At 42.3% G+C, this 22,245-nt stretch overlaps 1 protein-coding gene across 8 annotated transcripts in view; it reads left to right on the top strand.

Moving 5' to 3' along the window:
- Positions 1-22,245, top strand: part of SORCS1 (sortilin related VPS10 domain containing receptor 1) — a 577,597-nt gene that overhangs the window by 536,368 nt on the left and 18,984 nt on the right. For all 8 annotated transcript variants that reach the window (XM_059899261.1, XM_059899265.1, XM_059899263.1 and 5 more), the window contains exons 22-24: positions 4,331-4,443; positions 9,302-9,433; positions 18,027-18,126. In XM_059899261.1, coding sequence (XP_059755244.1) covers positions 4,331-4,443; positions 9,302-9,433; positions 18,027-18,126 — 345 coding nt within the window. The remainder of the gene's footprint in view (positions 1-4,330; positions 4,444-9,301; positions 9,434-18,026; positions 18,127-22,245) is intronic.

The raw sequence follows: 22,245 nt of genomic DNA on the forward strand, positions 1-22,245 counted from the left end.
CTTCCTAAAATCCTTCTAAAGGCATCATCCCAGAGTGGGTCATTCTCCATCATATGGGTTCTCTTCATTAAAAAGCATGTCTTAACTAAAAGTTTGAGCAGGGAGAGTGGTGTCTCCCTCCTCTAACCAAATTCCTGAGCCATCCAACATCCTTAATTCATCTTCAGTCAGGTGGGTTGTCCAGAGTTTCATATATATAACTAGAAAATTCTAAGGACAGGCATGACCTATTAAAGGAAAATTGCATCACAGGGTATTAAACAGGCAAGATTGAATTCAACAGAAAGAAATGGCAGGAATAGTTTTAAACTCTGGGATAAGCTAGTGGAAAGTACTGGAGGACTCTGGGGGGAGGGGATTATCAGTGTGGTTAGGCCGCAGGTGTTTGCTAATTGGTGCTTAGGGAACTTAGGTTCCTACCCTCCCAGAGGCAGAGGTGCTATCTTTCCTTTTTTTATATATATATATATATATATATATATATATCTTTATTGGAGTATAATTGGTTTACAATGTTGTGTTAGTTTCTGTAGTACAACAGAGTGAATCAGCTATATGTATACATAGATCCCCATATCCCCTCCCTCTTGCGTCTCCCTCCCACCCTCCCTATCCCACCCCTCTAGGTGGTCACAAAGCACCGAGCTGATCTCCCTGTGCTATGCAGCAGCTTCCCACTAGCCATCCATTTTATATTTGGTAGTGTGTATAGATGTCAATGGTACTCTCTCACTTCGTCCCAGCTTCCCCTTCCCACCCTGTGTCCTCAAGTCCATTCTCTACGTCTGCATCTTTATTCCTGCCCTGCAGGAATAAAGGTTTATTAGTACCGTATTTTTAGATTCCATATATGTGTGTTAGCATCCGGTATTTGTTTTTCTCTTTCTGACTCTTCACTCTGTATGACAGACTCTAGGTCCATCCACCTCATTACAAATAACTGAATTTCGTTCCTTTTTATGGCTGAGTAATATTCCATTGTATATATGTGCCACATCTTCTTTGTCTGTTCATCTGTCGATGGACACTTAGGTTGTTTCCGTGTCCTGGCTATTGTAAATAGTGCTGCAATGAACATTGTGGTACATGACTCCTTTTGAATTATGGTTTTCTCAGGGTATATGCCTAGTAGTGGGATTGCTGTGTCATATGGTAGTTCTATTTTTAGTTTTTTAAGGAGCCTCTGTACTGTTCTCCATAGTGGCTGAATTAATTTACATTCCCACCAACAGTGCAGGAGGGTTCCCTTTTCTCCACACCCTCTGCAGCATTTATTGTTTGTATATTTTTTGATGATGGTCATTCTGACCAGTGTGAGGTGATACCTCATTGTGGTTTTGATTTGCATTTCTCTGATAATTAGTGATGTTGAGCATCTTTTCATGTGTTTGTTGGCAATCTGTATGTCCATTTCAGAGATGGCTCCCAGATCCTTGAGAAAGGTATTCCTGGATTGCAGAAGATTTACATCTCAAAGGTGCAGAGAAAGAATTTACAGTCGCAAGTTTCTAAAGTAGATGCTCTAAGAAAAGGGAGGTCAGAGCCTGAAGTCCAGAAGAAACCTGTCTAAAGTTTAATTAAGCTGAGGGGAAATTTAAGACCATTATGGTCAGACTGAAGGAGGTATCATATTTGAGAAGTTGGCAGAGGAAAGATTGTCTGCCCAAAGCCACACAAGAGACTGGAGGCAAGAAAATTTAGTTTGCATGGTTTTCCTTAATTTGCTTCAGGGCTCAGGTTTGCCTTTAAATACAAAAAAGAAAATGTAAATGTATAGAATTCATCTCTCAGCAGCTGCAAAAAATACATACATTACTGGTGTTTACCCTTTTCAGTCCTCCCACACGCATCCCCTATTTGTTGAATAAACTTAGGGATAACGTTTCTCTGTGCTGCTGTTTAGCATGCTAAGTAATTACAAAGGGAGCCGCACCATTCTTCTCATTTGTGTCTTTTTATTAAGATAAACATCTTCTTTTGAGATGAAGTCTCCACAGTTTGGTTAAGAGGTTTGGGGAAAGTGAAAATGACATACACATACATCTTCAAGGTGAAAAGTTAGGACTCAGTGGGTGATTCCTTGGTGCTGCCATTTACAGTACTACTACTTAGTATGCATTTCATTCTTCTCCATCAGAACTGAAACGGGGATATTCACCTAGGTGGCCGCTGACTCATAAAATAGTCAAACTTTGAAAAATACATCTTTGGAGTAAGCTGACTGCCATAAGTACAGGCCTGATCACGTAAGAGTCTTCAGTGCCTGCGCCTGATAAATCTTTAGCAGTGTTAGGAAACGCACGAGTGGGTTTTTGTGTTTCCTGAACGTGTCATCGGTATTGCCGATGTTGCTAAACCCCTCCTGAAACACCAGAACATGCTTAAAACAAGAAAGAAATGTTTGTTGAATAATAAAATGCATAAATTACAGAGAGCCTCCACTGATATTTATGCATTTATTTATTCAACAAACATGTATTAATTAAATGACTCCTAGTCCTTGAAGATCTAACATGAACTGGGCACCGTCCCAAAGGGCCAGGAACACAGTGCCCCCGTCCTCATTGAACTAATATTCTTCTGTGGGAGACAGACAGTAAAAAAACCCAAATTATTTATTTATTTATTTATTTATATTTTTGTTGGAGTATAGTTGATTTACAGTGTTGTGTTAGTTTCAGGTATACAGCAAAGTGATTCAGTTTTATATATATATATATATATATATATGTGTATATATATATATATATATGTGTATATATATATATATATATATATATATATATAATCTCCACTTTTTTTTAGATTCTTTTCCCATATAGGTCATTATAGAATATTGAGTAAAGTTCCCTGTGCCATACAGTAGGTCCTTATTAGTTATCTATTTTATATAGAGTAGTTTGTGTAGGTCAATCCTAATCTCCCAATTTGTCCCTCCCCTGCTTACCCCCCAAAGCAAAATAATTTAAAAAGCAGGAAGAATAAAGGAGACAAATAGGGTCATATGGTGAAAGGTGTTAGAGTTGGTGAAAGGGAGGATACCTGAGGTTGCTGGTGGGAGGGGTTTCTCCCAGGAGAGACTGAAGGCTGAAAAGGAGCCAAGAAGGCTGTCATCTGGGACTTGGAGGTGTGCTAACATGGGAAGGAACACGGCATATTGAGGAACACGGGGAAGGACGGGGTCGTGGAGTGCAAGGCAGCCTGAGGGACATAAGACAGGAGGGAAAGTCGGCACTGGTTTGTGTGAGACTATGAAGGCCATGATATGAATCTGAATCTTATTCAAAATGCAACGTGGAGCCTCCAGCAGATTTCAGGGGAGCGATGTGATCTGAGTATACCATGTGCTAAGACCCCCCCTCCCCCCAGGGCTGTGCTCTGAAACTCATCATCGTACTAGGGCCAAGGCCATGCCAGCCAGCCAGTGACTGAGTGCGGTAGGAATGCTAGGGCGAACCCATTCCTGGGACGTGGGGCTCCTCTGGCTGACTTTGGCTCGTGGACTTCCCATCAGTCTCGCTGAACCTTCCTCCCTCTCTTGCACTAAGTGTCATATATGCATCACGGTCTGATGGTGCTTCAAGCTCCTCTGACTTCCTCCCCATATTCTCTTATAGTCAAGAGAATTCTTTTATTTCTGCACAAAATCCTTGCTTTTATAATTCCATTTACTTCCTGGAGGCCCAAGATTAACTCAGGGGCTACTGTGCCAACTAACAAAACCCTTGAATTAAAGACCTGAAAATTCCTTTAAATGAAACTTCCATGCAAACAGAATTTAGCAATAGAATGACTACAATGATGACTATAATTATATAATCATATAATAATTATTATGATGTAATGATAATGAAGGTATGTGCCCAACACAGTTGTACCATAAGAAAGAAAATCAAAACGTGGTGGGGGAGATTATTCAGTCAGTAAGTGCTTGAACTAGAGCTTGAATGTTGTGTGCATAGAAGGTGAGAAGGATGGGGCATTCTGGGCAAGGGGCAGTGTGTGCAAAAAGGCCCAGGAGCATAAACCTGCGATGCTGTCAGGGCACTTCAGGTGTGCACAACTAGTGTCCAGGAGTGCAGGGGCTAGAACTGGGAACAGTGCACAAGGCTGTGGAGCTAAGCATGGGCCACAGACTAGGGCTTTGGTCTGGAAAACGAGCTGAGAGGTAAGAGGGATGGGATATTGAACTTGCCTTGTAGTAAGGTCTCTCTGGTGAGTATGAAGGAAAAGGACCCTCCATTAGGGCTTTGCATAAAATATAAAGTACAACAGACTTCTTGAGAGACCTATCTGACGTATAGTAATCCCCCTACTGTTGTATTTCCAGAGGAATTCCGATCTCTTCGCCTGTCCTTTTCTCCAAACCTGGACGACTACAACCCGGACATCCCTGAGTGGAGGAGAGACATCAGCCGAGTCATCAAAAAGTCCCTGGTGGCGGTGAGTGCAAACAACTCCTCTGGCCCAGACCCTTTTCCTCTCTGTCTTTACCGAGCTTCATGGAGAGGGGACCCTTGCTCAAAGAAATGGCAGGAAAGAGCCGGAGGCCAGGGGAAGTGGGTATCATCTGTCTGATACCTGCAAAGCTGAGCCCCATACGCGCAGACACGTCACAGGTGCTATGGGGGGAAATGAAAGAGAGTAATCGGGGGGGTCCTTACCCCTTGTGAAACGCTTGTTCTGCTTAGAGAAGACGACCCTGGAAATACGTGACAGTCACGTGGCAGAGTTCACGATTAGCCATTGGTGCATGTAAAAATCAGCTCCTGTGCATCAAACTGGCACAGCGTGAATACAGTTAGTAAGAGCAGCCTGGGTTCCAGCTTCATGAATGGCCGGCGCAGCAGCACAGTGAGCGCTCAGCCCAGGAAGGTAGTCATCTTACTATGTCCCGATTCTTTTTTTTTTTTTAATTAATTAATTAATTAATTAATTAATTAATTAATTAATTATGGCTGTGTTGGGTCTTCGTTTCTGTGCTAGGGCTTTCTCTAGTTGCGGCAAGTGGGGGCCACTCTTCATCGCGGTGCGCGGGCCTCCACTATCGCGGCCTCTCTTATTGCGGAGCACAGGCTCCAGACGCGCAGGCTCGGTAGTTGTGGCTCACGGGCCCAGTTGCTCCGCGGCATGTGGGATCTTCCCAGACCAGGGCTCGAACCCGTGTCCCCTGCATTGGCAGGCAGATTCTCAACCACTGTGCCACCAGGGAAGCCCCTCCCAATTCTTTTAATGGCATTTCTCTCCCATGACAACCCCAAGAGGAAAGTGTTATTGGGAGTTCCCTGGTGGTCTAACGGTTAGGATTCAGTGCTTTCACTTACATGGCCCAGGTTCATTCCCTGGTTGGGGAACTGAGATCCTGCAAGCCATGCAGGACGGCCAAAAAAAAAAAAATGCCGGGGGGTGGGAACCTAAAAGATGCTTAAAAAAAGAGAAAGTCTTATTGTCTTCATTTGCAGATTAGGCAGTTGAGGTTCAGAGAAGTTAAATAACTTGTCTAAAGCCTCACAGCTAATGAGTGACAGAGCTACAAAACTGAACTGAAGGATCTGAATCCCATGTCTGGGTTTTCACATACGAAGCACAGCCCCGTCCAGTTCCTGGGAGAGTAACAAGGTGGTGTGGTTCATCCCTCTCTGAGCGAAGGTCACCTACAATTTGACAAGACACCCTCTTTTAGGCACATTTCCCCCTGCATACTCCACTTCCATGAACAGTCAGAGGAATGGGATATCTGCTCATGGAGCTGCTTGGATTTATTGCACAAACCCAGAAAATCAGAGATGACTTTTCCTTAAAGTCTATTCTTAGCGCGAAAGAAAAGTCAATTTAGGATTAGTTATACAGTCTTTCCTGCACCCGACACATGGTGTCTCATGGCCCAAAGGGATAAGGAGAGACAAAGGCATTCAGGTAACCCCTGCTCAGAAAACAGATCTCGCATCCAGCCTTTTGGCAAAGAGCTGGCCTTCCCCGTATTCATACCATTATCTTTGTTGATATTTATTTAGCACTTACAATATTCCAGAAACTCTTCTCAGTGTTTTGCATTTTTAAACACATTTAATCACAAAACCCCTAGCTTATGATGTAGATAGAATAATTATTCCCACTTTACAAGTGAGAAAACTGAATTTAGAGGCAGGTAACTTGCCCAATGCTGTACAGTTTAAAATCAGGCTCTGGAGTCAGACCATCAAGGTTTGAATCTTGATTACCACTCCACTTTGCTGCTATCCTTTGCCTTGTTACGTAGAGAGACAGGAATAAATGGAATAGTGGGGTGGAGAAGAGTTATCTTCTGTGCCTCTGGGTAAATGCCATCTCACCTTTATCTTCCTTAATGACTCTCAGCATCCATGACGTTATCGGTGGCTAAACATTATGGCCACCAGGGGGTGCAGCTACCAGACCACAGGCCCAACTGGAACAGGCCCTTTTGCCCTTGGAGCTGTTTGTCCCTGGTGTGACAACTGGTTTCTCTCCTTTGCTGTCCAAGAGAGATGACTTATACCCTTCAATGAACCCACAGCTCACCTCCTTCAGTCTACGGCATTCTAGAGATCCATGTCCCTGTAGATCTCCTGGGCAGATATCCAACACCCCCAGGTGATTTATCAACCAGGCATTAGCTCAGCAGTGGTGTTTTCCAGGCTGATTTCTCTTCCCATTAATTGTCTAGGGATCAGATGCCCTGAGGCTCCACCTTTCCACCAGCTGTCCAGTAGGCTAGAAATGACTGCTCATTAATGTTTCTAGGCCACTGCATAACATAATCAGCTAAATGCAGAACAAACAGGTTGGCTCAACATCCCTCAGGATAAGGGGTGATGGGGTGGAGGGAGCTTTAAAGACTCCTTGGTTACCCAATCCTAAGAGGCAGCTGAGCCAGCCCTGGTTCCTAGCGCCCCACCCTGTCTTTGAGATCAGTAATTACACCTGGCCACTTCTTTAAGTTCTGAAGTACCCTATTGCCAAGTGTCCCCTAATAAGCTCTATAAGAGGTACAGCCGGCAGTCAACTTATAGTTTTCTTCCTATTCATTCTGTAACACAATTTGATATTGTGTTACACACAATATCACACAATTTCCTCATTGATTGGGATTTTTCTATTGACACTTTGCAATGGAATCTTTAATTGAATGTCATTCAGTAAACAGTTTTGTTGATGACGAGGATGGTTTAGACATAAGCTTTGAGTTTAAAATCTAAGATGGCCGTAAAACAGTATGATATCAGCTGGGATAGGAGCTGCTTTGTGATAAGTGTCAGGAGAAGGAAGGCAGGAGAGCGCTGGTTCAGGACAGAGGCATTATGGTCCGACCAAGGTTCCAAACTAAGTGTCACCACTCACTACCTAGATGATCCTGAGCCAATGTTGAACTTTCCTCCATCTACTGTCTGTCCTGTAGCAGAAATAGGGATGCCCCGCCCAGATCCCCATTCAGGGAAAGACTGTTATCTTAGCTACTGGGAGAGCTGTGGGCAGAGGCTTCAGCGGCCTTCCCCATGTCATGTCCCTTTCGGAGTGGCTCACGTCCAATGACGCGGTTGTATAAAGGCCTGGCCACTCAGCTCAACCTCAGACAAATCTGAAGGGCCATTCTCACTCCTTACAGGATCTTCTGAGGCTGTTGTTGGCCTTTATCACAGCTCAGCTTCTCCCTCTGCCCATTCCTGCTTCCTGGCCTTCGCTCCTGTAGATGTTGATTCCAAGAATGTCCCCTAACAAACACCCTACGCACTAAACTCAGAGCCAGCTTCCTGAAGACTCCCAACCCGTGATCTGTCTTCACCTGCACAGAGAGGCATAATAACACTTGCTCCAAAGAGTCGCTGTGGGGGGTCGCATTACATTATATTAAGAAGTTGCTTAGCACAATGCCAGACACATGGTAAGGACCCAATAAATGGAATTTCCTGCTACTTCGAGAAAAATCTAAATGTAGATTTCAGAAACCAACAATCATCTAATTGGGAAATCATGAAAAATACTCTGAAATAAGTGAACTTTACGAGGGCTCATGAAGGATAAATAATGTCCTAGCAGCAAATGTATAGAAAAGACATTCTGGGGGAGACGGCATGCACAAAAACATTTGCAAGAAAAGGCTGGAGTACTGAGAAATTGTACATGAGTCTATTTGGCTAAGCGTAAGATGACATTATGAGTTGTGGGTAATTAGTTTAGGAAGGAAAGGTGGGACCATATTGCAGAAGGCTTTGAATATATAGTTAACCCAGTTGGCAGTGGGAATTTGTTCATGAATTTGGACATGGAAACACAATCTGCGTTGGACTGTAGGAAGATAAATCTGGAAGTAGCCTGTCTGCTGGAGATGGGAAGGCTGTTGTAAAACTTGAGGGGAGAGGGTGTAAAGGCTGAATTGAGATATTAACAGGGGAGACATTTAAACAGGAAGGAACCAGTAGGATCATTCGTGTGGAGGGTGACTTGTCAAGATCTCATAGACTGACTAGCTAGGACATGGAACGGAGAGTGTGGTGCTGGAGATGAGATAAGGCTCCCAGCTAGGGTATCTGGGAAAGGAGTGGCTCCGGTCATCCACGTGCAGAATGAAGATTTCCAGGGTGAATATGAGAAGTTCTCATAAAACAACCAAATGACGTTCTGACTTGGCCACTGGAGAGAGAAGCCAGGATTGTAGCCATGGATTCTAGAACCATCTAGAGAGTGGGCTCAGGAAAGAGGAAGTTCTTGAGTGAGTGATATCTATGATTTTAATAGAAGATTCCGTGCAGCAGAGTGAAGGGCTGAGAGTGCTTCCTGGAACGGGCTGGTCGTCAGGGTCTGACGCTGTGGAGAACTCAGCAGACGCCTGGGGGTTGTGGTCTGGGGTTAGGTTAGGTGATGGAGGTGTGCCTGGTCAGTTTGGAGAGTAACTCTAATGCTTCGAGGAAGAAGGAAGCTAGGTTAGAAAGTGTTAAGGCATGAGGGGCAGAAGATAAAGCTCAGTAAGTGAAGGCCTTCTCACTGGCAAGGTCCACTTACTTATACAAGGCAGGTACTGCTATTATTCCCACTTTTTAATTTGAGGAGATGCAAAGTGTTTAAGGTCTCGTGGGGATGGAGCTGGGATCAGACCTCAGAGTCTGACTTGTACCCAGTGGTGTCTCTCACATCCCTCCCCAACTGGTGCACCTGGGACCCTACTTTCCCACCCCACCTCCACACCCTTGTGTCTTCTTCCCCCCGCAACTCTCTGCTGAACACTTGGCCCCTTCTCATCAGCTTTCCTGCAGGACTCACGTGCACCTCTGTGTCTCTCCCTCAGGCCACCGGGGTTCCGGGCCAGCACATCTTGGTGGCGGTGCTCCCTGGCTTACCCACCGCTGCCGAGCTCTTTGTCTTGCCCTATCAGGATCCCACAGGAGAAAACAAAAGGTCAGCCGAGGACCTGGAGCAGGTGAGTCCTCAGGTGACATTTCAGCTTCTCCCAGCAGTCTGAGACACAACCCTGCTAGTGTCTGACCACGACAGCAGCTCTGCGGGATCTCCACTTGGGAGCAAGGGTGCCAGCTGTTTGTGGAGTCTTCCACTTTCCTGTCCTCTGTTGAGAAACATAGTCTGCTGATTTAACTACAGCTTCACCAAAAAATATGTGCAAGAGTGTGTATTGTCAGCAGTGGCTAAATCACTCAGAGTATATCCCACGCTGTGGGATACTCTACAATGTTTACGATGAATGAGATAAATCTTTGTGTCCTGATGTGACAAACTGTCCAAGATATTAGGTGGGGGAAAAAAGCAAGAGGCTACACAAGACATAGAAGTCAAATCCATTTATATCTTACCTCACACACTTACATCATAGGAGTACCATGAGAATCAAATGATGTATCTTTTTAAAAAGGTACAACTTTCATACAAATCATGAATCACCACCATACTAAGATGACCTGATTTGAGCTTACAATAAATGAGTAATATTGGCTCCAGGCTCCTCTCCTTGCTACGTGGGGTCTACTCTCTCCTCATCTCCACCACCTCTGAAGTATTAGGGTGTCTCTCTGTGTGGGTGTCTGTGTGTGTTTGTGTGTGTGTGTGTCTGTCTGTCTGTGTCTGTTTCTCTCTCTTCTGCTCCCTTAGGTCTTTTTTCCTCCCTTCCTTCCTTTTAACTTCAAAAGATTATCCAATCTCTATGGTGAAGATTATTACTATGATGATGTTATCGTTGTTCTTATTCTTCACCCATTCAGTTAAAATGATCAGTCTTGGTCTGGTTCCCCTGTTAAAAACTACATGATTTCGGTTCCTCAATTCTTTCTGGCGGATAGATTAAAAATAGGATTCCTCTCAGACACTAAGTAAATATTGGCTTTCTCCCTTCCAGCACTTGGAGCTTTTCAGTTTACTTAGAATAAATCTATAATCTAGTCCCATGATCTCTAGTCTCCAAGATGGCTTGAGAACCTCCTATAATAGCCTTATTAACAACCCCAAATTATAGACTGGCCTACCTGCGAGCACACCCGCCTTTTTTTTTTTTTTTTCACACCCGCCTTTTAACTGCCACTTTTTCACTTGGCAAAAGACTCACCTCTCTATTGTTTTCCATGTGCAAGTAATTGAATAACTGGGCTGTCAAGGAAAGCCCCACTGAACCCCATCTCCTAGTGAACTGTAGTTAGAAGTCAGGCTGCATCTGACTTTGCTCAGCCCTAGCTCTAGACTTCCCACTGTATTCTACAAATTATTCTCTGCACCTGCAATTCAGTGGGAGAAAGAATGGATTATTTCTTATCACCACACTGCTCATGAGACCTAGAGGGGAGGTAGATCGCTATCCAAGGCATTTAGGTAGGGACGCTTATAATTATTCCTCCTCTGGAAATCTTATGGATTGTCCATGAAATCCGGAATATAGTCTTCTCAATATGGAGGAGTCCAGATTTAAAGCCAGCTAATTTCCCAGGTACCACATCATCTGTGCATCCCTATTTCTCATACTTTTCATTTTTTCTCTAAAATATATTTTCTAGATGTTTCCTTGAGAGGAAATGTGGAAGGAAGAAGGGTGGGTTCTCTGAAACTTGGTTTACTTGTGTATCTTGCTTTGACTGTCTATTTTCCCTAGAGTTTTTCTTTCTCTTTATTCGGTCTTGTCTGAGTGGCTCCTCCAGGGACACTCTCGGAGACCTGAGTAATTGTCCCTGAGGCAGCCTGGTATCAGGTATTGATGCGCCATTTAATTAGAGATCTAAAGGCAGCTGGCTTGGCTTGTGTGAAAGCTGTAGGACTTAACATTTGGTACACATGTAGGGAGTCCAGACATTTTATTAGAAAGACCACAGGTTTGGAGAAACATAAACCAGGTTTCTAGCTTCAGCTCTTACATTCATTGTGTATATCTTATAGATGACAAATATTCAGAAAAGTTAAGTAATTCAGCCCAAATCACATAATCTACAATACCCATCTCAGAGGGTGTTTGAGAGGTCATTAAAGAAATGATACAGCAAAGCCCTTGACCTATAGTAGATACTCAGTAAGTGGTAAATAGATGGTGGTTACCTTTATGGACATTTTGTGATAGGAGGAGAGTATATGAGAAATGAAAAAAAAAAAAAAAGTAACAGTATTAAAGACTAGTATCGTCCAGGGCATGTATTGGAAGAAAGAGGATGGTGACAATAGGAGAAAAAGATTAATGAATGAAATTGCACCAGAGAACAAGGGCAACAGGAAACAGAAAGAACATGCATGAATGAGTAAACTGGAGGGAGATGACTCATCTAAGTTATCATGCAGATGGATGGCATTAAGGGAGAACAGAGTACCAAGTGAGAGATTGTAACTCTGGCTAAGGGAATTGCCAGTGTAGCAGCCTTATCCAGGACTCAAACTAAATACAGTGACCAAAGAAATGCCGAACCAAGCACATAAGAAATCACTGTCTTATGGAGAGTATCATTACCCTGATTAATAAGTGCAGTTATGAAATCAACATACAAATTAAGCCTTGTGTCAAGAACCAGCAAAATAGGGGCTGCCCACAGGAATCCTATAGGTTTTGTCCTAAGAGGGGTCCTTTACTCTTTCTCTCTGACTCAGTCACTCTAAAATGAAGAACTTCAGGCCCCAACAGGGAGCTGTGAATTGCCTGAGGAGACACAACTCTTCAAGGAAAATGAGTTTCTGGTTCTGTTTCTGCAACTAACTCTCAAGCCTAGCAGTCCCCTTGCTCTGCCATGCTGCAGATGTGTATTTGGGTACCACTTGACTTTTGTGGGCCCCCCAAGATACCAAGGCTGTTGTACCAGGAAGTGAACAAGAGATGTTTTGCTTTGGGTTTTTGCAGGGTTTTTTTCCTGATGCAGTGAACATATATTCTATTCAAACAAATTTAAGGGGAAAAAGTGAAGTCATGAGCTTCTTTAGTTGGGAAGTCCAAGGATACAGTTCAGGCGTGGATGAACTCAGAGAGGAAGCATCACCAGATTACTCCCCTGTCTTCCTCTCTCCCTCTTTCTCCATCTCTTTTTGTTGCTACCACATGGGAAGTCTGCCTGAGAATGAAGCCAACACATAGGAAGACAAGAATGGCCACAGGAAGCCCCAGTCTTTTATTTAGTCATCTTATCAGCCCCATTCAAGAGACAGTGCCTCTCCCCTGAATGCACCCCAAGAGCCCAGGGTGATAATTCTCACTGACTCAACTTGGCTGAAGTGGGCATGTCTTAACTAGCCTGGTAATCAGAAGACTAGAGCTCCATTAGTGACAACTCAATGTTTTATACCCTCCCTGGATCAGGAGTTTAGGGAGCCCTTCCTAAACCAAATGGGCAAAGAATAAATAAGGATATGGTTCCTTAAAGAAAAATGTGGGGGAAAGAGAAGGAACGGCAGGCAGGCAAAAGCAACTGCCTTCCTCTGTCATAAATTACATAGAAATTTCAACTGAATGCAAAATAAAACCAAACAACAGAAAGGACCGCGCTCCTTTAAAGGCTGCACTCTGAATCCCAGATGGAACTTGGGAAGAGCTGACTTTATCCCCCCTCTTAATACTCTGGCCCCTTTCTTGTAAAGCTACTGCACAGAACTCCCAGCAGGGAAATGAGTGGGACCCTGGCAAGATGGACCCTGAAGACTGTGAGGGCAGGGTCCCAGCAAAGGGCTCTGGGCTCTCCTCCCTCAGCTTCCTCTAATAATATTCCCAGGGGAGGAGAGATGCTGGCTTAGTTGGAGCTATCTTGTCTGTGAAATAAATTGAAAATTCCTCACAGTGAGAAGTACTTGACCTTGTTATCCGGATAACATTGGGCTGGGTTAATCAAGTGACCTCTGTCTGGGAGGGTTCCACCACTCTTTACTTCGCATCTCCAGAGAGTGAGAAAAGTCTCACTTGCCCTTAGCTGGCCTCATCAGGGATAGGGCTACCCTGAAGCCAGCTGCTCAGCTGTGGAGCAAACCATACCCCCTCCACCACTGTACCCCCAGGCATCTCTCTGAGTCCTCAGATTTGTATCTGCCTCTCCTGGAAGGAGGAAGGACCATCATGCTCTGGGTGTGATGCTGTGCTGGGGAGATAGGGAGCCTACGTGGTGTTGTCTTGCTGAATCCTTAAAGGGCATGAGCACATTCAAAAGGAACAAAAAGACTAAGGACAAAATGTCGACCACCAACAAGGAATTTCCTCTTCGGTTGTTTGTGTTACCATATACATTTGACAGATGGAGAATCCAAAATCCAGGGAAAGGAAAGGTGCCTCTGGAAATGGAGCAGTCTATTGGCAACATTTTTAGAAATTAAAGATTCATTATGAAATAATAAATCATCTCAGACTATTTTCTGTATACTCAGTCTGCCCTGTTCAGATTTTTTAAAGTGAGGAATTGAAGAAATATTTTGGAGTTCACAAGAAAGGTCACTAAAACAAGAAACTATAATTGAAAGAATAGGTAAGAGTTGAGCCAAAGGAATATGGCCAAAGGAGAAAAAGAGAAGCTTAGAGCTGGTGATGGGGAATCCAAGGGAAGGAAGTGAATATGGACAAATTATTTCTTCATTATGTCATCCAGGAAAAACTTCTTAGGCACTTTAATCAAGCTGATTCTGTCATGCTAACAAAGGAGAGAATTGTTAAATAGAATTCATGTTTGGCTCCATTGCTTACTCCAAGTTTTATTCCAGAAATCATGCTGTATGAATTGAGAAAGATCTTTCTCTGTTGATTCCAAAAGTAATATCATTCAACTACTCTTTGAAGGGGCCTTCATAACTTAACAGGATCAGGATTGACTTACTGGGTCGGTTGCAAGGTCATCCCAGGCAAGTTTCCCTCTAAACATGGCACCAGAATGCTATTTATGTTCAGTAGGGTTTGCATCCCTCCTCCCAACTTCAGAGGTAAGCATTAGTCATTTGGCCCAATGTAGCTTTGCCATGGATAAATCTGCCAAAGCCCATTTTGAATCTGTAGTTTCACTTTGTACCACTTCTTTGGGTTTCAGGGTTTCATGTTTCATAAATTACCAACTGCTGTGTTGTCCTTAAACTTCTCTTTCTTCGTGTTTCAATGTTTGACACTCCATTCTAATGATCTGAGAGTCTGTTTTCCTCTACTGGTCTCATTAAACATTGTTTAGATGTTGAATGTGTTCTTCGCATGGTAACCATCCCTTCTGTTGACTAAACAGCTCCAGCTCACCACTTCTGGGTACCAGTAGGGTTGTACCCATGAGTCTCTTCTGTAGACAGAGCCATGTGACTAATTCTGGCCAATGAGGTGGGAGCAGAAGTGATAAGTGTCACTTCCAAGCTGAAATATTCAAATGCCAGTTACAGAACCTTAAGAATGCTTTTTCCCTCCTGTGGTGTTGTGTACATTTGAGGGGGCTGATCTACCAGCCTTTGTCCCTGTGTGACTATAATGAGCCCAGCATCATTGCCTACCTGCAGTGGATATGGAGTGTAAGCAAGAAATATACTTCCTTTGTTTCAAGTCCCTAAAATTTTAACATTGTTACCTCAGCCTGACCTAACCTATTCTGATTACCACACTTAAACATCGTACTTGGTGAAGAAGATGAGGAGGAGAATTGGTATTTTCCCTCTACCAGGTCCCTTCCACTACACCCTTTTGATGGTGTCTCTCCAAGTATTTTTATTCAGTTCCCACTGTCTTTTTAAGTGGTAGTTTAAACGAAGAGTGGGTTGCATTTGAATCATAGGCATATTCCACCAAATAGGCAGATACTAAGAATAATATATTGTTTCTTTGGTCATGATTATTTAGCTGAAGGAGAACAGAAAATGGAGAACAGCGGAAGAGGGATGCTAGTACAAAGGATAAATGAAATTTGCTAAGACAACACACTTTGGACAGAAAAAGAAAAATGAATAGATTCAACTTGCTTTAGGAGGACCAATCTCCCAGCAATTACACATTATTTCACTTGAGTCTTTACCATGCAAACTTGCGTTCTTTCCATTTAGGCTGTCACCACACTGTTCTATAGTTGCAGTTTATCCTACTCCTTTCATAGCCAAAGACTCTCCTAAGCATTATAAATTATATTAACTGGTGAACAGAATGTGGCAATCCTGAGGCTAAGGTTAGGAGTTGCCTGTAGCTCATATTTGTCAGCTGCCACGGGACTGGTGTTTTAAGTTGTGTGCTTCACAGTTGGATGAGAGATAGAAGCATAATTAATGAAATGCTGCAATTTTTTATCTCCTAAATCTGCTCAGCTGGACCTCCTTCCAAATATCTTTTGCGTCTTTGTCAGCTGGCTCAAGGAAAATGTTTTTCATGGAAATGTCCTAAGATTAGGAGTCGAACAAAACTGAATTCTCGTCTCAATTCTTCAAATATTAACTGGGTAAACTTAGGAATGTCCTTTAAGCTCCATGTTCCTTTCAATGGAGATACCAACACTAACACCTGAGATACATCGTGTTAGAAAAAAATAGTAAGAAATATGCAACTTTGCCCATATAAATTGTTCAATGCATAGATAATATATGTACAAACGTATATAACAATTCATGAACCGATGAAAACAATACAGAATAAACATTTCTGCAGATGGGGTGGAAAACATTTAAAGTAATGTCAAAATCTGTCAACAGTTTCATACTCATTTGAGTAGAGAAATATATGGTTCTAATTGAGATTATTCTTGTATGCAGTGTAAATTTTATTTAGTTTTGTTTCTGTGCATAAGTTCTTTCCCACAAATTGAAGAAACATTCTCAGGGAGAAGAAAGAAATATCACTTCAGCTGGTTGAAAGGAAGAAGCCTTTTTCATGCAAATACATAGTCCCCTTTTGTCTACGTGATGGACTCTGCAAAGCAGGATAGTTCCTTAATTACTTCTGATAAGTTTTTCCTATTTGAGTTAAAATATTTTTTCCTCCAAATATAAGTATGTATGTATGTGCACACATGTATGCATATGTATATATGCATATGAATTTCATGCATACTTAATATATATATTTCACACATATATACACACATTTCTGTGTGTATATGTTTATTTCATAGCCAAAACCTTTCTGATTAACCTCTACTAAAAAATCCACTGTCAGATTCTTAGAAAGGCCTTGCCAATTGAATGACAAGAATAAGATAGAATAGGAACTTGTACATTGTAACACTTTACAGGACACAAAGGAAAACCATTCTACACAGTCTGTGTTAGAAATCCACTCTTCCTGTAAACCTGGAACATTCTGGAAGGTTCTCAGCACCCAGGAGAAAGAGTAGCTTATAGAGAGAGAATAAAGTTGTTTTCAACATAATTTTATCACAACCTTGTTCTTCTGCGTGGTTTGCCAAGTGGAAACATTTGAGAGGCTGGACTTGAACTGGATCCCAGGTGCTCAACCATGGGTCACTGACAGTCATCCCAAGTTCCTGTTAAGCAAAGAAGTTCATCTGCAGGGCAGTTCAGTTCCATTACTGGACAGGGGCCTCTGCAGGAGACTCTGTGCTTGAAAACAAAGCCATCAGGCCCTGCTTAATTGATTAAAGGACCAAAGCTGTCATTTTGGCAACTCAGTAGACTAAGTGAAACTTAATAAATATAAAAGGAAAAATAATTTAAGAATTTAACTAGCAGAACGTTGTTCAGAAAGCATCTAACTAGACTTAAATTGCATATGAGTAAAATATTACACTGTGATTAGAATGTTAAAAATGAGGCAAGGAGACCAGATAATAGGAGTGTGGTTTTGTCTGATAGCTTTCCACGAATTACTCAAAAGGGGGAATGAAACAGGGCAAATTGAGCTGGTTTTCTACTTTAAACACATGAACAGAGTTTTACCTTGTCTAGAAAACCTTACCTTATGCTACAAAGGACAAGGTCCTTTGTCCCTTGTTGGGGTTATTTCATGGCCCAGAATTCCATCGGTCTACCCAGTACACATGTGTCAGCCTAAGGAGTGGTTTTGGGTTCATAAGCACGAAACAAGAGTCAGCCAATACATTAAGTTGTGATTTACACTTTGCTGCAAATGTGTAATTTACTATTTTAGCAGAACAATATTTATCATCAATAAATATCCATGAAGTATCCATTCTGCGAAAGGCACAGGGTATGTTTTGGGGAAGAGAAGGGAAGCAAAGAAAGGAATAAGGTAGAGTCCACTATCAAGGAGTAAAATAAATGGATATGAATCGCACCAGAATTTGTAAATTGTATATATTTACTTCTTTTAAATCCTTGTGTATAACAAATGCCCTCTCAAAAAACCAGGGGTGATTTCTGGTAACAGGATAATTTTATAAGAGTAGAAATGATCTGATTTACTAATAGTTTGTCCTATTTTGTAACAATTCGGATGTAAAGTCAAGTCATGATTAGAAAATAATTCTATCAGCATATTGTGGACTAAAAACTCAAAATCGTATAAAACTCGTTCATATCATTCACAGGTATAATATTGGGATGCCTTGGTCAGTGCAGAGAATATTGCCCAGCACATTTGTATATAGTTGGTGTGACAGTTTTGGTGGCACTCACTCTGGCACTTCTTCTTTCAGATATCGGAACTGCTGATTCACAAGCTCAACCTGAACTCTGTGCACTTTGAGCTGAAGCCTGGAGTCCAAGTCCTTGTTCACGCGGCTCACTTAACAGCAGGTCAGTGTTCCTATCCCTGGGTTCTGGCCAGTGGCTCTAGCAGAGGGGGATCCCAATTTGTTGTTTCAGCAAAACAAGATTAAATGGTGCCACTGCTAATCAGAAATAGGGCATCAGTCTTTGGAGGTTCCCTTGCCGGGCATTTTTGCCTTAATGGGGACCCATAAGGCAACAGAATAAGGTGATTTTCCCACTTAGTCCCTGGCAAAAACCATCAGTGAATCACTAAAAGACCCCTCAAACGATAGCATACTTCATCTTACAGAAATCTTGAAAATAAAGTTAACCTTACAAATAACTTTTTTCTGGTCTTTCTGCAAAACTTTATTTTTAAACCATTCATGTTACAAAGAATTTTCTTGCTTTCAGTCTTGGGATAAAGTCGTACAATAGAAATAGCTGGGACTTCGGAGCTGTCCAGGGTCATAGCCAGAAGCTGAAACCCACGTTGGTCAGGATCTTACAAATTAATTAATATCATTGAACTTCTGTCTCTTCACTTGTAAAAGATGATGGGGAAAACCTTCTTCCTAAGGCTATATATAGAAGTCTCAATAATAATTCAGGTTATCCCAAGCTTATAGAAATAGATGTTATTGTTTTATATTAATATTAAATTAAATTAACACTATTTATTGAGTACTTATTTTTGCAGAGTACTGTATTGACGCTGCATAAAGGCCAGTAGGAGATGGTCTTTGCCCTCAAAAAACATATAATCTGGTTGTGGTGTTTCAAAGCTTGGTGGTAGCAGTGGTGGCAGTACTGTGGGGTGGGGGAAGTGGGCAATGCTGGGATCTCTGAACAAGTAAAATGCATAAGTGCCTTTATAGAGAGACAACAGAACGTTTCTAAGCGCTTGGACTTTGCAATTGTGCAGCCAGACTATTGGTTTCAGTCTTTCTCCATCACTTGCTTACTATATGGACTTTGAGAGGAGACTTAACCAACTTCTCTGTCACATCTATGACAATGGGATTGCGTGAGGATTAAGTCGATTTAGGTAACGCACTTAGAGAAGTGCCTGGTGCATAGTAAGGTATTATTTTTCTTTTTATTCTTTTTATTCTTAACAATCAGAGTTTTATAAGAAATTTAAAGCAGGGATAAATTGTACCCAGTCAGAATGACCCAGGGAAGCTTCATGGAGGAGGTAGTCTTTGGGAAGGACCTTGAAAGATGGAAAGGACTGAACTCAAGAGATTATTCCAAGCACTGAAGCACCAAGGAAGGAACACGAAAGCCTTGAGGGCTTTGGGATGCTGAATAAGTGGGAGCAAAGATCAGGTGTTTCCAAGTCCATTCTCTGGTTTCCTGGAGGTGTGCCTAGATCTAGAGTATGGCCAAACAGGTTGGCCATTGGCCTCTTTTCTGCTTGGATTCCATCTTTTTTCTTTATTAGGGTTTCATAAAATGTTTTTTCTTAAAAAAAAAACACACTGCTTTAAGAAAACCAGATATTTGAAAGTCAGTGTCCTGAGCATAGGATACGGAGGTGGAGGGTGGAAATATGCCAGGCTGAGCCATTTGTACTTCCTTTGGTGGGCTCTGGGAAGCCGTGGAGACCTAGGAGCAGAGGTGTGATGGATTCAGTGTCACTTGAGAAAGGTGACTGTTAAGAGAAAGGATTGAGTAGGGCCGATTTGATATTCTGCAGCTTGTCCTCCTAATTCATCTGTCGAACAGACATTTACTGAGTTCCTGGCTACTCTGAGCCAAGAATTGTTCTCAGCATGGGATAAAGTCTCTGCCTTCATGAAGCTTCCATCATTGGGGAAAGCTGGGCAGGAAGCGCATTAACAAATGCCACTTTCTGAATGATGAAAAGGTCCTGAAGAAAATAAGAAAGTGTAAGAGAAAAGCAAACTATGAAGCACCTATGAGGGCAGCCCTTAAGCCTGAGACCTGAACGAAGGCTGCCAGCTTATCTCAGAGCATTTGATGATCAAGACTGGCTATTTCCTACCGAGAAGGTTGGCCTTTGGTCTTCGGTGAATGGTGGTGACACGTGGCAGTTACACATAGCTGGTTGAACTGGAAAACAAAGTCCAGAAAGATCCCTTGTAGTCATGCTGATGGCCAAGCCACTGACAGATGTTGTCAAATGAGCAGAAAGTAACTACTTGAAATTGGTTGAAATAAGTTTACTGATTATTTCATCTAACTACACAGTCCAGCCTGTTAGTTGGCACCCTGAACTTCATCATCTTCTCCTACGACAGCTGAAGTGACTTGTTCCCTTTGAGTTTAGAGGTTAAAAACAACTATGCCTGATACTCCTCCGTACTAAACTCTGGGTTTGAAGGGATGTGGCCAGCTAGTTCATCCCTTTACAGCATACTCTGCTTCTAAAAGAAGGCTATCTTCAGGCAGCATACTTTGCTGTGGTGTAGCCTGATTTATTAGAAAACACTCCCCAGGGACTTTGTTAGAAAGGGGAGCATCATAGATCAAGATAGCCAGAGAACTAACCCCACTCTCAAATTCTGGAGGCAACTTGCATTTCATACCTTTTTTCCCCCATACCTCTCTCTCTTCCAACAGTTATTTAATATGCCTGGTTTTTATTTCCTCTCTCTCTTCCAACAGTTATTTAATATGCCTGGTTTTTATTTCCTCTCTCTCTTCCAACAGTTATTTAACATGCCTGGTTTTTATTTAACTGATTGTCATATCACACTCCAAAGGTGGTTCAGATTAGCTTCCTGAATTTGAATCTTATTTTAAGTGGTACTTAAGGACGCCTTCCTGTGATGACATCTGGTTTAGAGCTGGGATCCAGCTGAAAAATAGGGATAAAAAAGGTGGCTAATTAGCTGAAACTGATTTGGCCAGTGGCTTGGCCAGGGAAACTGATAAAGCAAAGGCATCCATGAATCCATAGTTCCATGTGGGAAAGAAAGTCCATTCCTGATAACCACAAAAAATTAATCCCACCAGTGTAAGTTCCAGATGGCAAGGACAAATACAAAATTAGGAAGATCTGGAAAATTTATCCAATTAATGTTCATACTTCATTTCACAGCTGGGAATTTGGGGAGCAGTACGCAGATCCCTGGGAGGAAGGGCTGGCAAAAGGGAGTGTGTTACTGGGAGCACACTGTGATTTGAAGGACAGACCTCTGCAGCATAGATATGTACTATGCAGAGTTACCAAGGGAACAAAATAAAACTGCAGTTTGAGGCAAAAGCCCAGACTTAGACTGGGCCAATTTGGAGAGAGTGAGAAAATTCTTTGGCTTCCAGCCATTGGGGCTGTCCCTGATTCTTCCCTGTTAGATCTGATAGTATCTATCCTACATCGTTTGACAGTGTAATTCGAAACCTGATCACCTGGCATTACTGAGCTTCCTAGGATGACTGGCTAGGTGACTGGAGTAAATGTAGACTTATATGTGGATAATCAACTCCAGTTTGAAGAGTAAAGGAAGAGAATGCCAAGGGCTGACACAATAACTGAGTCTTGGAAACTTTCTCTATATTGATTTTAGCCATATTTGTCATAATAGTGTTAGGACTGGCAGAATCTAAGGGTACAAAGTCACTCTCAGCCAGACTTTCATATGCAAAAGGCAAGGCTTGTGTTAAGGCACTCTTCAATGACTGATGAGGAAGTAAAATATAGGAGGGATCAGTTTCCCATTGGCAATTGTTCCTAAGTTAGCTCTCACTGCCCAATTTTTTTTTTTTTTTTTTTAACTATTAGGACGGGGTGGTAGACTATGAGGGAATTCTCCTTTCACTCATAGAAAACTTGGCACGTTGGGTAGGGGATCAGTTGGATTGAGACAATTGCTGCAATGTCTTTGATTAAGTCAAAATTAACACATTCATATTGGGATGGCTAGAAGAGAAGGAGAAAGATAGCTGGGGGAAAGAAGACACAGTGAGGAAGAGAATTTGATGCAGAACTTCCACCTCAACTTCCTTTCCCTTCCTCTCATCACCCCCTGCAGAAAATAAAAATAAATTACAATTTAAAAAAGGAAAAAAGGACCACTGCTTGCAACATTTCATGTCTCATAAGCAGGATTGCTAATACCTTTCCAGGGACCGTTCCAGCACGCTGCTGCATTCCATTAATTGCTTAGCAGATGTTCAGCAGCCTTCTTTTAAAAA

This window comes from Balaenoptera ricei, chromosome 16, assembly GCF_028023285.1.
Source record: "Balaenoptera ricei isolate mBalRic1 chromosome 16, mBalRic1.hap2, whole genome shotgun sequence".
Lineage (NCBI taxonomy): Eukaryota > Metazoa > Chordata > Mammalia > Artiodactyla > Balaenopteridae > Balaenoptera > Balaenoptera ricei.